The sequence below is a fragment of the Diprion similis genome, chromosome 9 (assembly GCF_021155765.1).
Source record: "Diprion similis isolate iyDipSimi1 chromosome 9, iyDipSimi1.1, whole genome shotgun sequence".
In the NCBI taxonomy this organism is placed as follows: domain Eukaryota; kingdom Metazoa; phylum Arthropoda; class Insecta; order Hymenoptera; family Diprionidae; genus Diprion; species Diprion similis.
The window spans coordinates 10726289-10743074 of NC_060113.1; the positions used below are offsets into that span (position 1 = coordinate 10726289).

Genomic DNA, 16786 nt, shown 5'->3' on the forward strand with positions numbered 1-16786 from the left:
CCACAAAAGGCCAGTTACGATAAAAATCTTTGATTACAATTTTTGTTTGCAAGAGAAAGAAAACTTCAGTCAAAAATACGAGAGAGAGAGAGAAAGAGAGTAAAACCACTCAAAAACCCACAACTCCCATTTTGTACAGTTAGTGCTAAAACCAAAAATCATATTGAAATCAAAAACCTCCCGAAACAGTTGATATTAAGTGACGAAACGAGAATTTGAAAATCTACCGAATTTAACGTTACGGATTACGAATATTATTTCGACGACCGACAACTCTCCCGTAAGTAATAACCACGTTGTTATTCTGCCTAACGCTTTGTTCGCGAAGACCATCGCGCGTCAAGGGAAAGTTTTTCTACCGTTGTTGCCAAACTTCGAGTGAGACCATATTCTTTTCTTCTACCGTTCTGTCCCGTCTAAGGTTGACCGTGTTTGTATTGTTTGCTTGACTTTGTTCGTTACACGTAATATTGCGCCTCGCAAGCAATAATACATGCCTTCGTTGCCATCCGTGAAAGACTCGTGGATATATTTGTTAACCGCAGAAGAATTACGTTCCGAATTAAGACAGCGTTCACTATCGTCAGGAGGAACCTTACCAACTTTACGCGATCGTTTAATTCGATTTTATCGAACCTCTCGTGGAGAAATGGCAAATCCCGCGACTCCAAACAAACCAATACCTGAAACCGACGCCGGAACTTCTTTACAAGTACCGGAAGACGAAAGACAAAGCCCACAGACGACTCGCGAAATTGACACAAACGAAAACAACACGTCAAATAGTATTTCTCCCGATATTGACCATAATAGATCGACAGGTGCAAACATCGACGTTACGGACACTCCCGAAAACATACCGTTACCTCGAAGAGCAAACACCATACGCGAGACCGGCCCCGGATTAGCGAACTTTACCCCGCGTCGCGACCCACCTTCTTTCCATCGCACCGCGCCGCGTCAACCGTTCGACACACAACTACCGCGTAACAACAACACGCCGAATACACTCGCAGCATACGAGGTGATGCGTAAATGGAATTTAAAATTCTCAGGCGCGCGTAACGAAGATTGTGAAGCTTTTCTCACGCGAATAGAAGAGGGTAGAACCTTGTTTAATTTGCGCGATTCCGACATTCTAAATAGTCTCCCATTTTTTCTCTCGGGTGTAGCTTTGTACTGGTTTCGTAGTAAACGTTTTCAATGGAGTAACTTTCCAGAATTTGAACACGCATGGCGCTATCGTTTTGGTGATCCAAACTTGCAGTTCTCGCTACGCGAAGAAATCCGTAAACGCACGCAGGGCGAAAACGAACCTGTCGCGGACTACTTAACGTACATGCGCTCGTACTTCGCGCGATTAAGTCCTGGATTTTCGCATGACGAAGAAATGGACTACGCCTATCGAAACCTTCTGCCGCGTTTTCAAGTTTTGGTTAGACGAGAAGATCTAGAAGACCTAGACGATCTGGAAGAGATCGCTCGACGTCTAGAAATTAGTTTCACAGCAGCCAGTAAATATCAAGCGCCACCGACTCCCGAAAACTCGCTACTACCGGAATTAGCCTACCGTGGACAGCGTTCCAGCTCCCGTCAAGCACGCTTTGCGTTGGCAAATGTGTACTTGGACGACGAAGTGACAGATAACGTCAATGCGGCTTATCAAACTCCTGCTCAGAACAGCCATTCTAATTCTAACACCAATAAAAGATACGGTAATTCAGGGTCTAACTCCCGTAATGACCAACGACAACCTACGAGTAATACCGGGAATCAAAATAATTCGCGCCAGAACGCAAATTCAAGCCACAATAACCCTCCCGCAGCTTCTAATAGCCGATCTACCGATATTAACCCGTTCTTACCGACTCCCGAGCAAGGTGTTCCGCGCGCTGATTCGCGACGTGCTTGTTACAATTGCAGGCAGCCCGGACATCATCACCGACAATGCACCGCGCCTCGCACGCGTTACTGCTTCGGCTGCGGACAGCCAGGAGTGACAAAAGCAACCTGCAACCGCTGTGCGGAAAACTATCAGGGGAACCGCGCGCAAGGGCAACCTCGGAACCCGAACTTGCAATAAAGCCCAGAAATTCTCAAAAGCTAATTCCCGAAAACTTCTCTCTGCCGACTAAAATTAGCACTACTATCGAACTTGATTCTACCGACTTACAACAAAATACCTCTACCATACCAGATGACGTCTGTAGTCCAGTCTATCCGCCTCACGGAAAACCTTTACTATTTTTGAATCTAAAAATCTGTAACTTGCAAATAAGTGCTTTATTCGATTGTGGTTCGTCACGCACCTTCGTAAATTCGGAAACTGCTACCTTAATTGAATCTCAAGGTTTTTCAATACAGAGATCTCACTCTGGGTCAGTCGTAGTAGCCGCTGGCCAAAAAGCCGACGTTACCGGTGAAATAACTGTACCCATGAAATTGGAGGAAATCACCTGCGACGTTCAAATTCGTATAATACCATCTCTCAGTTTTGATTGCATAATAGGTTTGGATTTTATTCACACATTTGGCATAATAGCAGATTTCACCGAACCAAGTTGGTCCTTTAAAAATAACCCTCTCGTGACTTTCAAATTTCAAACACACTCTCGATTCACTCCCGATTTACGCTGTAACGGCATCCTGACTCTAAATGAAAAACAAGCCATGGAGTTAAAGAAGTTACTAGAATCAGAAATAGCACCAACTCCCGATAAAATAGGCGCAACTACTTTAGCGACACATCACATTGATGTAGGTGATCATCCCGCGATTAGACAAAGATCTTACCGAGTATCGCCAAAAATTCAAGAAGCAATCGATGAAGAAGTCGATAAGATGCTCGCTAACGGAATTATCGAACCGTCGCATAGCGAGTGGGCAAGCCCGATTGTTATGGTTAAAAAACCAAACGGCTCTTACCGATTCTGTATCGACTTTCGACAAGTAAACCAGGTATCGAAAAAGGACGCGTATCCTTTACCACGTATGGATAGCATTCTCGATAAACTTCGATCTGCGCGATACATTTCTACTATCGATCTCAGTCAAGCCTACTTTCAGATTCCGCTAACTCAAAACAGTCGTGAAGTAACTGCTTTTATCGTACCCGGAAAAGGACTCTTTCATTTCACTAGAATGCCATACGGTTTAACTGGAGCACCAGCCACGTTTCAGAGGTTATTAGATCGTTTAATCGGTCCAGATATGGATCCATTCGCGTTCGCATATCTCGATGATATTATTATCGCTACAAAAACTTTCGAGGAACATCTTGAATGGTTACACCGCGTCTTGCGAACTATCCGACAAGCTAATCTCACAGTTAACCCCAAAAAGTGTGAATTTTGTTGTTCACAAGTTAAGTACCTCGGTTTTCTAGTAAACGAACACGGATTACAGGTAGATCCAGATAAAACCACTCCCGTTGTAAGCTATCCGGTCCCGCATACCGTAAAACAACTCCGACGATTTTTAGGAATGGCTTCTTCGTATCGAAAATTTATTCCGAACTTCGCTTCAATAACCGAACCGCTGACGCGACTTTTGCGAAAAACTCAATCGTGGATTTGGACAGAATCACAGGCCTCAGCTTTCGAAGAAATTAAAGATCGACTAACTACCGCTCCAACGCTATCGTGTCCCGACTTTAATCAACCTTTCGTAGTACAAGCTGACGCTAGCAATTGTGGACTAGGCGCGGTCCTGACTCAAACTCACGAAGACGGTGAACACGTAATTGCATACGCGAGCAGAACTTTATCCGATGCTGAAAGGAAATATTCTGTTACCGAATTAGAGTGCTTAGCTGTCATTTGGGCGATCGGGAAATTTCGTCCATATATCGAAGGGTACCATTTTACAGTCGTAACAGATCATAGTAGTCTACAATGGCTTCACAGTCGGAAAAATCCTACTGGTCGATTAGCTAGATGGTCACTTGAATTACTTGGGTATGATTTCACTACCGTATTCCGCAAAGGCGCTTTGAATCACGTCCCAGATGCACTTTCTCGTATTCCGGAAACGGACAACGATTTAAACTCAACCCCTACCGCTGACGAAGCTACCGCCGCCATCATACCAGACCTTCTGTCTTGGTACGATCGCCGAAAACGCGACATAGAAAAAGCTCCCGGAAAATTCCCCGGGTGGAAGATAGAAGGCGATCACTTGTACGTTCAACGTACCGACCCGTTAATTGGAACCGTAGTTCGAGATTTAAACTCCTGGAAATTAGTTGTGCCCGAAGAAGAACGCGAAACCGTTTTACAGGAAGCCCACAATGATCCACAATCTGGTCACCCAGGCATAGAAAAAACCTACCGTCGCCTAGCTACCCGTTATTACTGGCCTGGCATGTACCACACAACTACCGATTATGTCCGAAAATGTGATACTTGTCAGAAGTGCAAAGTCAATCAAACTGCTCCCGCTGGTCTAATGGGAAGGCGTGTTGTAGAACAACCTTGGATTGTTATAGCCGCCGATATAATGGGACCATTCCCGCCGAGTAAATCTGGTTCCGCCTATGTACTAGTTATGCAGGACCTCTTTACGAAATGGATCGAGTGCGCACCTCTTAAAAGGGCTACCGGCAAAAAGATTGGTGAAACTTTTCAGGAACTAATACTATCTAGATGGGGAACTCCCCAGGTATTGCTTACCGACAACGGGACCGAATTTAACAATCATTCGATTAAAGAACTCGCGGAAACTTACGGTATAAAACATACAACGACCCCGCCGTACCACCCACAAGCTAACCCGGTCGAACGGGTCAACCGCGTTCTAAAATCTATGATAGTTGCCTTCCTAAATAATGATCACAGAGAATGGGATGAACATCTCTCGGATTTCCGATTCGCTTACAACACCGCGCACCATACTTCACTTAATACGAGTCCAGCTTTTCTGAACCTAGGCCGTGTACCCGAGCCAATTAATTCCTACCGAAGATCAGCTACCGATGAACTTGAAATAGAGGCTACGCCTCCAAAATTATGGGTCGAACGGATGAGACACATTCAACTACTACGCGAATGGGTGACTGAAAAACTTGACGCTGCTTTTGCCAGACAAGAACGTAACTATAACTCACGACGACGAGCCCAAACATTCGCCGTAGGCGACCTGGTGCTGAAAAGACAGCACACGTTGTCATCTGCCACTCAACATGTAGCGGCTAAATTAGCGCCAAAATTCAGTGGACCTTATCAAATATCCCGTCTTCTCTCCCCGGTGGTGGTTGAATTACAACAGGTAAATGGGAACAACGTAGTGGGAAAGGTACATGTAAAAGACCTAAAGATCTACCGAGACTAGCTATTGTGGTTTAACCTTAGATCATGGAAGGCGAAACACCACCGGCCAGCTACGTGCTGCGTGGTTGGCGCCGGATGGAAAGGTTTGCAGCTTTCATCGACGCCTTACCGCTATTCTACCCGGATCTGGCTGCGGAGATCAGGCTCGCATATCTCGAGGCGGACGAAGATTACCGGGCGTTCCAAGCCGCCCAGGCGTCCCGGGGGACCGTTCGGGAAATCCCCGTACCGAAGGAACAGGCGACGCAGACGGTACCACCACCACCTCCGGTGATCAGTCTGCAAAACCTACCACCAACAAACTGCCCGCTGTGCCTCTGCCGCTGCCAACAACCGTCCGAGCCTCCCGTCACCATCCCTCTCGTTTCTCCTCTCGCAACCTTCGCTACCGTCACCTCTCCCGACCTTATATCCTTTCCCGATTCCTCACTCTCCTCCCTCTCCTCGTCCATCGTGATCCTCACCGACCTGGACGATTCCATGTCGGAGGACACGCTCCTAATGTCTCCCCCCCCGGCACCGGTGGAGGAAGACACTAGACAGGCAAAGACCGTTAGCTTTGCGGAGCCCATGGTCACGGAGGAGATATCCCCGGACCCGGTGCCACCCCGGTCCGTCTCACCGGATTTCTCCTTCGCGTCGAAGGCCGGCCCGTCACGCCGGGAGACATCGGCATCACCACCACCTCCACTGGAAACCGCCACGGACACCGGGCGAGAGCGTAACGCAAGGACATGCCGGAACTGTGACGAGATCGGCCACCTCGCGAAACAATGCCGCAAACCGAAGCGACGTTATTGTTTCGGCTGTGGAGAAAAAGGAGTAACGAAGTCCGAGTGCCCGAAATGCCGCGCGTCCTGTGCGCTGGACTTCTACGAAAGGCACGCGACTCGACCCCGAAAGGCCCAGACGAATACGCCGATCGGACCATATGACCGCCGAGACCGCCAAGACCCGTAGGCTCCCGCTATCAAAAAAAAAAAAAAAAATACATATCTTCTAAATTCTCTTTCGGCCCGTTTAATTCAAAATTTCATTTCGACCTTCGCTTCAAAAAAAAAAAAAAAAAAAAAAAAAAAAAAACTTAAATTCACTACCGTTTAAAAATCTCCCGCTACCGTAAAAACTTTCTACCGTCTTGAGCTACCGTGTAAATTCAAACGTTCACCTCGACGTGAACTAAAAATCATTTCCTACCGTCTTGAGCTACCGTGAAAAAACTTCGATTCTGACTTATTCCGTCATCGTTATTCGCTCATTCTCGTTCGTATCTTCAAAATTTAACCTCTCGTTTGTCTTTTCGAAATCATTTAAAATGTCCTTTATATCAACTCAAGTTTTGCCAAAACAGTCACTACCTGTAACAGAAAAATTCCTTCAACAAAACAACCGAAATCTACTGCACTCGGATGTACTCGACCAAGTTACCTGACGCAAAATTTTTTTTTGTGTGATCTCTTACCTTGTCTAACGTTACAAATCGACTCAATTTCTAACGCGATTCTCTAGCTAGTGTCACAAACTAGCACCAGAGTGGCTTATTTTTTTTTCTAACGTTACAAATTGGCAACCTTCTCTTTTCTTTTCTCTAGCGTTACAAATTATTCTCTTTTATCTAGCGTTACAAACTGTCTATCTTTCCTCTGCCGTCTATCTTTTCTAACGTTACAAAGTAGCATTCACTAGTATCCCGTGGAAATTACCGAAGCTTTACGTTTCTTTAGCTCTGAGCTAACCTTATCTTTTGTACCGTTCTCTTTTCGCTGTTGCTGTAAGCTAACAACAAAAAACGATTATTCGCTAGTATACAGGTCAGTATCGTTTAAAAAGAAAAACTAGAGGCTTCGTAACTTTACCTAGGCGAAAGACCTGCCCGGTCTCCCCCAGGGGGGGTGAAGTTGTAACGTGGCATTTCAGAATGGCTCGTTACAAGGCTAAAAATCTAAAGGAAACTACCGAAAACGCGTCCCTGGCGGGGTACTCCAAGCAAGCTCGATACGATATAGGCGAAAAATACTAGTTACTAATATTTTCTGTACAAATTTTGTAATCCCGCGCTTCGGCGCAAGCTAAACAGGTACCGCGACCACGATCATCGAGGGATCAACACGTTTCTTTGATTCACCGAGGGATCGACAACTACCGAAAACTACAGTTCCAGCTACCGACGAATTCAACTACCGTTTCGTAATCATGAATCTCCCGTACAACTTTGAATGCCTACTTTTTCGGATGCCGTAAGTTCGACATCAAGGGCAGACCGCAGCCTGTCGTTCACCGACTTACCAGCCAGGAGCCGGACCGAGCCTAAAACACTACGTCCAAAGTTGATGAAGCCCTCGTCCTGAGGATCGACGCAGCCTTCCTGTCAGTAAGGGCTACAATCATTGTGAGTCATGGTCCACGGACGATGAGGTGCTGTAAGCCGCCGTGTGACTGCATGGTCTTCGTGATATATCGTGGGCAGTTGGCCACTGCCTAGACGACGAAGCCGGTGGAGGCAAACAATGTGGAGTTGCACTCCATCCGGTAACCTTCCGGAGGTAGCCTACGTACCTGCCTTCGTGGAGGGAACCCCCAATGACAGGCAACCTGGACCGTACGACGCAGCAGACGAAGAAAAGTACGTGTGATGTCAACTACGCTCATCTAGCGGTAATCGTCGATAACGCGTAGCCGATATTCGCCAGAGGGAGGACCCAATTATGGTGGGGATTGAATGACCACCGAAGGGGAAGAAGAATCACCTGACGACACCGGCGAGATCGCTGATCCGGACTCCGAACTCTGCCTATTCTACGCTCAACCCGCCAGGAGACAGCTTCGCTACCACCTCGCTCTCGTTTAGTTAGAAATCCTCAACCTTCCTCTTATATTCTACCACTATCGCTTATTCCTCTACCGCTATCGCTATCGTTACCTTTTTCGCACCCACTACCGTTTTGATCTTTTAGCTTCACTCCTTCCTTTAGCTTCAATTCCTTCCGTTAACTTCACTTCCTTCCTTCTTCGCTCTCTTTAAGTTTAATTTAATTTAAAATCAGTGCCTAATCTCGTCACCGACTAAGGTAAGGCTTTCGCCTTTATATCGTACCGTTACGAAGTTGCTCTAATTTCTGTTTCTCTTATCGTATCTCAATTATCGTTTTGGTTGCATCGAATGATGCCAGTATCTTTGTGAATCATGGTCCACGACATTGAGGTGCTGTAAGCCGCCGTGCGACTGCATGATTTCGTTTCGTAATTAATTTCCGAAAACTATCGTGAGCGACCTCGTAACTACCGAATATCTTTTATATTTCTGAATTTTCTTTGCTTAATGCTTATCTTTTGTATCTCTAATTTTCTTTGCTTCTCGTAATTTTATGCTAGAAACGCTTGTGTAATTTCTACTGTCTATCGCTATCGCTATCTTTACTTTTCTTACTAGTATTGCCTATCGCTTTGTATCGTATCGCTTGTTTTATATTATTTGCTTTGTGCATGAAATTTCATATCGTATATTGAGCTACTTGGAGTACAGCTGAGCGTAGATTAAGCCGCTAAATACTACCGCACCTTTGTTTTCTATCGCTTATATTGATTTACATTTCTTATTACCTTGTAATATTTTCTTGTTTCCCGAATATCGTACTTCTGTGTTATCTTAAGTTGCTTGTTGTAACCAGGTGTATTTAGTGTATTATTTTTACTCTGCAATCCCTTCTCTAAACCTCTCAATCTCGTATAACTTTTGTATTTTCTCTCGTTATCGTAATTTCGAATTTCCTTGTTAATTTAATATCGTAATTTTGACTGTTGTAATTATCAAACCGCTTGCTGTGAATAGTTCTTCCGAATAAGCTTCCGATATTTGTGAATCGTATATCATTGTCAATCTTTCTCGCTAATTACCATTTGTCGTAATTTAAATAGTATTTTCTTGTCACTATAGTTCTAAGCTACCGTCAATTCCGTCAACTACCGATTTTCGCTAAAGTTTCACTCTTGCTTTAATGTAACAATTCTCGTAGTGCCGCTTCTGAAATTTGGGTAAGATCACGTCGCCCAGTGACGTCTAGTTTGAGTAGACTTTTTGCATTATATCGCTTCTCTCGACCTACGATTAATTTCTTTTGCCAACTATTATTTTGTGCGAATTATCGCTTAGCTTCTTTAACCGAAGATCTTGTAAATCACTCTAGTTGACTAAATATCTTTTGTTAACTTTCTGTAACAAATTGACTAACCTACCGCTTATGAACTGATCAATAATATACGACTGATTGGCTTGTTAATTTACTTGATTCGAGCTTATTTCTTGGTCTCTTTATTTTCCTTATTTCCGTAACTGTTGTAACTGCCTTTGGATACCGCCACTCTACCAGTTCGTGTGAGTACCTGAGCCTAGCCAGCCATACAACGGGTTCTCGAATTATTATTATCGTATCGTATCTTTTCCTTTCCTCTAAAAATTTGACACTGAAGCGTCTGGCGCCCAACGAGTATCTTTTCGTATCTTAAATATCGTATCGAATAATTGGAGAATCGCGCCAAAGTGTTAACGGTAAGTCCTCGTCAGAGGGTAACAGAATTTAGCGTCACAAAACATACATGAATGCATCATGAGAATAGATCATTTTATCCATTTATTTCAGTATTTTTAGAGACCCAGCTTGAGAAATATTGGCGTAAGATGAGGCACGATCCACACTCAGATAGTCAACACTGGAACCTTTGATTTTTGACAATATTTCATTATTAATGGCAATAACGTCGGTATTTGTCGGGGCTAAAATAACTTTACTAAAAGTTGATAAATCTTGTGGATCAATACTTTCACTAAATATTTCTTGCACAATATTTCCTTTCGACAGTATATCAGTCGGAATAGCAACAACCTCATTGTTAAATTCGAATGAATTAGAAAATACTCCATCACCAATTTTCAAAAGCCGTTGCTTGGAATCCGTTTGTCCATCACACACACGAATCTTACCTTTCAATGACATATATACAAAATGACACAATAAGCTGCTTCTTTTAACGCATGCTTCTAAAATTTGGGTTCTACTACCATGTCGTACAACAGGTAGAGTTTGCCGGAAATCACCGGAAACTATGACTACTTTACCCCCAAATAGTTCATGCAGCAGCATACGTTCTTGACATACGATCAACGGCTTCTAATGCGTATTTTGATGCCATCGTTATTTAGTCCCAAATTATAATTTTTGCATCAAGAATATATAGACTATGTTTGGAATTAGGTTCAATATTACACGTTGATTGTTCATTCAAAAGAAATGGTAATTTGAACGTTAAGTGAGCCGTCCTGCCCCCTTTTAATAAGTGTGCTGCAATTCCAGTCCATGCCACAGGCAATACGACTATATTCTCACTATTCAACGTAGAAATAATCGTGTCATGTAAGTAGCTCTTTCCTCTGCTACCGAGACCGTCCAAACAGATACACTTATCAGAAGATACACCACGGACTGCCGCCATAACCGCATTAAATACAACGCCTTGATTTTTGGTTAAACTATTCACGGAAACTTTCACTGCCTGTTTCAACGCAATCATATTTTTTCTATTATGACACTTCATTGTGAAATTTTCTTCTATATCGGGTAGATTAAAAATTTTCAATGTAAATCCATGAAATATTAGTATTTCATTTATTACTTGCAAAGCCTTTTGTTCGTATTGTTCGTTATACTCGTGATGATTAACAAAATCAGATTTGTATTTTTCAAATAATTGGCGAGCATTAATCGGCATGCTAAATACACATATGTACGCAAATAATCGACACATATCGGTCGGAAATTTCAAACTTGACGCTTCGGAAAGACATTTGTCCCATTCCTCGTCATCAGTAACTAATTTGCGCGCAACTGCCGCTTCAAAATCGGTTGGATACATTATACCACCATTTGTCCGCACATCTTGAAATGATTGAGCTCCACGAATGTGTGATAACAACATTCTCAGAAAATAACGCTCAGTTTCCTTAGGACTCACAAAGTACATTCTACTCAAAACAGGTTTTACGAATTTCTTTCGTTTCGACCACTTTGTGAATTCTTTATCAAGAACGTAATAATTTGGAACTTTACAATACAAATACTTACGTGCATCGACATCAGTGGTGTTCAAAGTAAACCATGCGAGCAATGTAGATTCCTTGTTTTCATCTATGGCTACTTCTTCATTACCCTCTTCAAAATATACTACTTGTTCACCTTCTACGTGAACTGCTAATCTGTATATAGCAAGGGACTGTTTATTCATCGGATATTCACACAGACGATGCATATTTACACAGTCGATATATATTTATCCACCTCATTGTACATGATGTTACAATCTTCTTGCACATTCTCCATTCCAACAATCGCGCAATCATGACCTTTATAGCAATATTTAAATAAATATTTTATACACTGCACCGTCAAACATAACTCGACGTTAATGTGACTATTAAATTTCTATGACAAATACGCGTTATACGGCACAACGTCTCTATTGTTAGCAGTTCTACGTGTCCCATCTCTCTTAACATAAAAAACAATAGGGTTTCCGTCATCTCGCCTACGATATACGGGATAACCCTTTGAATAATAATTTGTTTCCAACACATAATCCTTCGGAAATCGTTTCGTACATCGATTTGTTTTCGTGTCCATGCAAGGTGAATCAACATTTTGTTGACTGAACGGGTCGTGAATCATACATTGTTTGACGATGTCGTGCAGTAACGGATATCTTGTCTTATCGGGTATCTCGGCCGAAACTATTTTGTCAACGTCATCTGCATCTCGAATTTTGCTGTCTTTCTCCAGCCAAAACAACATGTGAGCATGTGATAAGCCTTGTTTTTGAAATTCGACTACATGAACATAAGCAGCACACTTTCTAAATACTGCTTTGACGATTGATTCTGCTTTCAGCTCCTTAACTTTCTGATGAAATACTCTAGCTATAAGGTCTGGTCGATCCATTGCAGTTTTGACCAGGCTTCAGATTTTCACACTTTCTTTCCATTTTGGATTACAGATCATAGTGATAAATAAATCGGGTTTTCCATATTTTTACAATATTGCCATGGCGTCAATAAAACTTTGCTGCAAACCTCGTGGACTCCCACCTAACGAAAACGGTAATATCACCATTTTCCCTATCCTTGCATTATCCCGTCCGGCTTTGTTGTGTAGATATTCTATTACGCCGTTATACATTTCTGCTCGTAATTTATTTTGTTGATTTCTCATGAAATACACACGATGACGTTCGACTTTTGTCCACGTATCGACAATATATTGCTGGGATAAACTTCTTATACTCAGACATGGATTGAATCCGCCTCCGTCGCTCAACATAAAGCTGTAGTATTGCAACGCTGTTATATCACGTTTCCTCCGGTTTACTTCATCTTCAGCGTCCATCCAGACTGACCGGATGGAAAGATAAGAGAATATATCATAGGGTCAACATGTTGACTCGGAGATGACATACTTATAGGACCCTTACTTTCAGAATATACACATATGTCTCCTTGTAACGGAGGATCTCCATCTTCAGCAACGAACACTACTGCTACTTCATTGCATGTTGGTATGTTGAAACGATTTTTATCAACTGTGTCATCTCGTTTAAACCACATTCGAACTTCACGAACTGGACAACTGGTTCAATTGGACAGCAATTTTTCGTTTCTTTCCACCTCGTACATCATATTGAACGCCTTTGCGCATGAATTGACCCTGCGTATAACGTCATCCAATACGCTCAATACCTCTGGTAAGCAGCCACTATTGCCGGGATGTTGCATACAAACTCTAGTAGCGATCTCGTTATCAACAATATATAATTGTCCATGTTCACGGGATTCATTGCAATCTGGATAAAGCGCATATTATGATAGGTTTGTCCACATATACGGAATACAAATGGACCTCGACTTTTGAAGGCGTCTAATTTAGCACTAAAACTTGCGAATGCCAAGGAATTGTTGAACTTCTCAAATTTTCCATGGAATTTCTACTAAATGCATCATTACCGTTGATCAATGCTTGAATCTCTTTCGGGTAAGAACTATCTTTCAAAATACGTACTCAACCTTTGTGACAGCAACTATTATACTTCTTATCACCGGGTAATTCAGAAACAAAATGTTTAGCATGACAAAACTGACTCGAATAATTAATTTTTCCCAGATAATGTAATTCTACTTCACCTTTCATAAAATCGGGACTTTCCAATACCACCCTTCCTATCAAAATCACGGAAGGATTAATTTTCCTTTTTTTTTGTCGCAGGTCACACTAAACCTTCTGTCCTGTTACGTTTTTTTTTTTCTTAGACTTTTCTTCGATTTGACTCTTCCGTATTTTTCACATTTTTGTCGGCTTCCCTTCTTTGCTTCTGACGTATTGCATCGGCCTTGTGTCTGTTGGCCCGTCGTTCCTCAGATTCTTTTGCGCGCCTTTTTTCATTCTATCCGCATCGCTTTTACAGACCACGGACTCCTTTATGTTTCGCACATTTTTGTTAGTTATCCTTCTCTGCTGCTGACGTATCGCATCAGCCTTGAGTCTGTTGGCCCGTTGCTCCTCAGATTCTTTTGCACGACTTGATTTTTTTCTATCTACATCTTTGTAGCGTAATGCAGCCGCCCGAATGTCATTTTCCTTTCCTAGAGATTCTGTGATTTTCTTCGCTATTGGTTTTGTACATTTAAAATCAACTCCAGTCTTGGTATCGAGAGGTCGATTCTGATGTTTCTGCTCCCTATTGTACATAAACACGTTTTTTCAGATAAAACTTTTTGTGGCATTGATTCACTTACTTGGATATTCACCTTATGGACACCTTTCACAACCTTGGATTTATTATGTTTCGTACACACACCTGTGGAAAACGTTTCGCGCGGCGTATTGCTATGCGAGGTTACTTGTATAAATGGAAAGTGTATCAAATGATTTGAATTGAACATGTTGAATGAATGTGGTCTCATCCTTGATATATCATACCGTACCTCACAAGAATTCACACCAAAAACAACAGAAGTTGCAAAAGCTATGGAAAACACACCGCAATCCCAGTAATTACTTTGTTGCTGTACTTTTTCAGACACAACACGGATATTGTTATAAGGTAACAATTTGCTCAAAAATATCTTATGATGATCGTGCAATACTCTATTGTTAACGCTATCATATCTGTGTAATACTTCGGTATCGTAGTAAACACAAATCCAATGTCCCAAATGTCTCGGGACATGAAACAGTATTTGCATGCATGCTTTATTTTCCGGAACACTTTGAATTGATCGTGGTATTTGTACCAATAAGGTATTCTGCATGCGAAAAGTTGAGTATTGCTCTGATGGGTCGCCGAATTCGTTTATATGTGTAATCAACAACATACCTAATTGACCAGTTCTCTGCAAGACCGCGAAATCATCCGGAGATAATTCTATATACCTGCGTCGATTCATGGTAATATTACTTTGTACCCTTCTCCTCTTTTCCGCTTAGTTTCACACTCGCTCACAAATCAGCAACAGAATTGTCCAATTATACCTCTGACGCCGATGTGCTTAGTTTTATCACGTATCACTCACAAACTCGAAAACTCGATTTATTATGGACGTATACGTCAACACGCGCTGGTAATAGCACCTGAACTCATGATCGCATGCAAAGAAGAAAACGCAATATGAATACACGACGTCCATGTGCCCGTCATTATGCTCATCGAATTCAATCAATGTAGAGGTCGTTCGAGTCTTCATCTACGACGAAAACCCAAACAAACGTTTCCGACCTATCTATCACACAATAATATAAGTACATGGAATATGTTATAAAGATTTCCATGTATATGCAGAATAGCCGTGCGCCTAACACATTAAGGCAGGCAACCAGATTTCAAATCAATTCTCAATCGATCAGGCCAAGGACCTGGAGCACAGAAACTACAGAGCGCTGGTCCTGGAAGTCGAGTTCCACCAGGTAGTGGACCTGGAGCGCAGGTACTACGGAGCGCTAGTCCTGAAATTCAAAATTCACCAGGTCAAGGACCTGGAGCGGATGAGCTACGGAGCGCTTGTCCTGGACGTCGGAATTCACCTGGTAGTCAACCTGGAACGCAGGAACTACGGAGCGTTTGTCCTGGGAGTCGAGTTCCACCAGGTCGTGGACCTGGAGCGCAGGAACTACGGAGCGCTTGTCCTGGACGTTGAAATTCACCAAGTAGTATACCTGAAGCGCAGGAACCACGGAGCACTTGTCCTGGAAGTCGGAATTTACCAGGTTCAGGACCTGGAACGCAGGAACTACGGAGCGCTTGTCTTGAAGGTCGAGTACCACCAGGTAGTGGACTTGGGGCACAGGAACTACGGAGCGCTCGTCCTGGACGACGAAATTCACCTGGTAGTGGACCTCGAATGTAGGAACTACGGGGCGCTACTCCTGGAATTTGAAATTCACCAGGTTCAGGGCCTGGAGCGTAGGAGCTACGGAGCACTTGTCCTGAAATTTAAAATTCACCAGGTCAAAGACCTGAAGCGCAGGAACTACGGGGTGCTTGTCCTGGAAGTCGAAATTCACCAGGTCAAGGACCTGGAGCGAATGTGCTACGGAGCGCTTGTTCTGGATGTCGAAATTCACCAGGTTCAGGACCTGGAGCACAGGTGCTACGCAGCGGTAGTCCTGAAATTCAGAATTCACCAGGTCAAGGACCTGGAGCCAATGAGCTACGGAGCGCTTGTCCTGGAAGTCGAAATTCACCAGGTAGTATACCTGGAGCGCAGGAACTACGGAGCGCTAGTCCTGAAATTCAGAATTCACCAGGTCAAGGACCTGGAGCCAATGAGCTACGGAGCGCTTGTCCTGGAAGTCGAAATTCACCAGGTCGTGGACCTGGAGCACAGGAACTACGGTGCGCTGGTCCTAGAAGTCGGAATTCACCAGGTCAAGTACCTGGAGCGGAGCGCGATTTTCATACGTGCTCTTGACTGCGCGGTCGTTTCCGGACTGAAAATTCCGGCTCGCTGAATTTTGTCCCCGCCAATTACTCTAGATCAACGATGACGTAAATAGAAAAAAAAATTCAGGTGACATCACTTTCTGAACATCTGGACATCCAAAATTTGGTTTCGAACTTTAATACTATATATATAAGATAAGATAAGATAGTACATTGTGTCTCAAAGGCGGGAAGGCGCATTTCTCCTGTGGTGCACACGATACTTTTTGTCCGACTCCTTTTGAAAACGCGAAATACTGAGAAAAAAACCAGCACCGGAGCCCCCACCTAATAATATACGTTTTCAAGCACGGAATAAAATTGAAAAAAACAAATCAAGAACATAATTAATCCTATTTTTAGTAATACGTATTTGTAACGCTGAGAGACACTGTATTTGCGTCTGTCTGATTACATTGTGCCCGCTCGAGCCGGGCGGAAAG

The 16786-nt window shown here is 43.1% G+C and overlaps 2 protein-coding genes across 2 annotated transcripts; one reads left to right on the plus strand and one right to left on the minus strand.

Annotated features, from left to right (window-relative positions):
* Positions 1-9955: 9955 nt before the first annotated feature.
* On the minus strand, positions 9956-12313 carry LOC124410178. The gene is made up of 7 exons (XM_046888346.1): positions 11977-12313; positions 11814-11903; positions 11667-11721; positions 11444-11574; positions 10995-11395; positions 10589-10874; positions 9956-10305 (listed from the first exon to the last, which is right to left on the minus strand). Exons 1-7 carry the CDS (start codon positions 12311-12313, stop codon positions 9956-9958), a joined length of 1650 nt encoding a protein of 549 aa, XP_046744302.1.
* Positions 12314-14305: 1992 nt separating this feature from the next.
* On the plus strand, positions 14306-16332 carry LOC124410179. The gene is made up of 5 exons (XM_046888348.1): positions 14306-14415; positions 14558-14665; positions 14852-14909; positions 15269-15553; positions 16039-16332. The coding sequence occupies exons 1-5, from the start codon at positions 14306-14308 to the stop codon at positions 16330-16332; spliced, it is 855 nt and encodes a 284-aa protein (XP_046744304.1).
* Positions 16333-16786: the final 454 nt, after the last annotated feature.

What these genes read in the sequence shown, in the direction of transcription:
- LOC124410179 (XM_046888348.1), top strand. Translation starts at nt 14,306, where the DNA reads ATGTTGAATGAATGTGGTCTCATCCTTGATATATCATACCGTACCTCA. An exon ending in GAAAACACACCGCAATCCCA is followed by an intron (nt 14,416 to 14,557) that starts GTAATTACTTTG and finishes TCGGTATCGTAG; the next exon opens with TAAACACAAATCCAATGTCC. An exon ending in ACGGAGCGCTTGTCCTGGAC is followed by an intron (nt 15,554 to 16,038) that starts GTTGAAATTCAC and finishes CCTGAAATTCAG; the next exon opens with AATTCACCAGGTCAAGGACC.
- LOC124410178 (XM_046888346.1), bottom strand. Translation starts at nt 12,313, where the DNA reads ATGGATCGACCAGACCTTATAGCTAGAGTATTTCATCAGAAAGTTAAG. An exon ending in CAAGAAGATTGTAACATCAT is followed by an intron (nt 11,575 to 11,666) that starts GTACAATGAGGT and finishes TGCTATATACAG; the next exon opens with ATTAGCAGTTCACGTAGAAG. An exon ending in ACGAACAAAAGGCTTTGCAA is followed by an intron (nt 10,875 to 10,994) that starts GTAATAAATGAA and finishes GCGTTGAAACAG; the next exon opens with GCAGTGAAAGTTTCCGTGAA.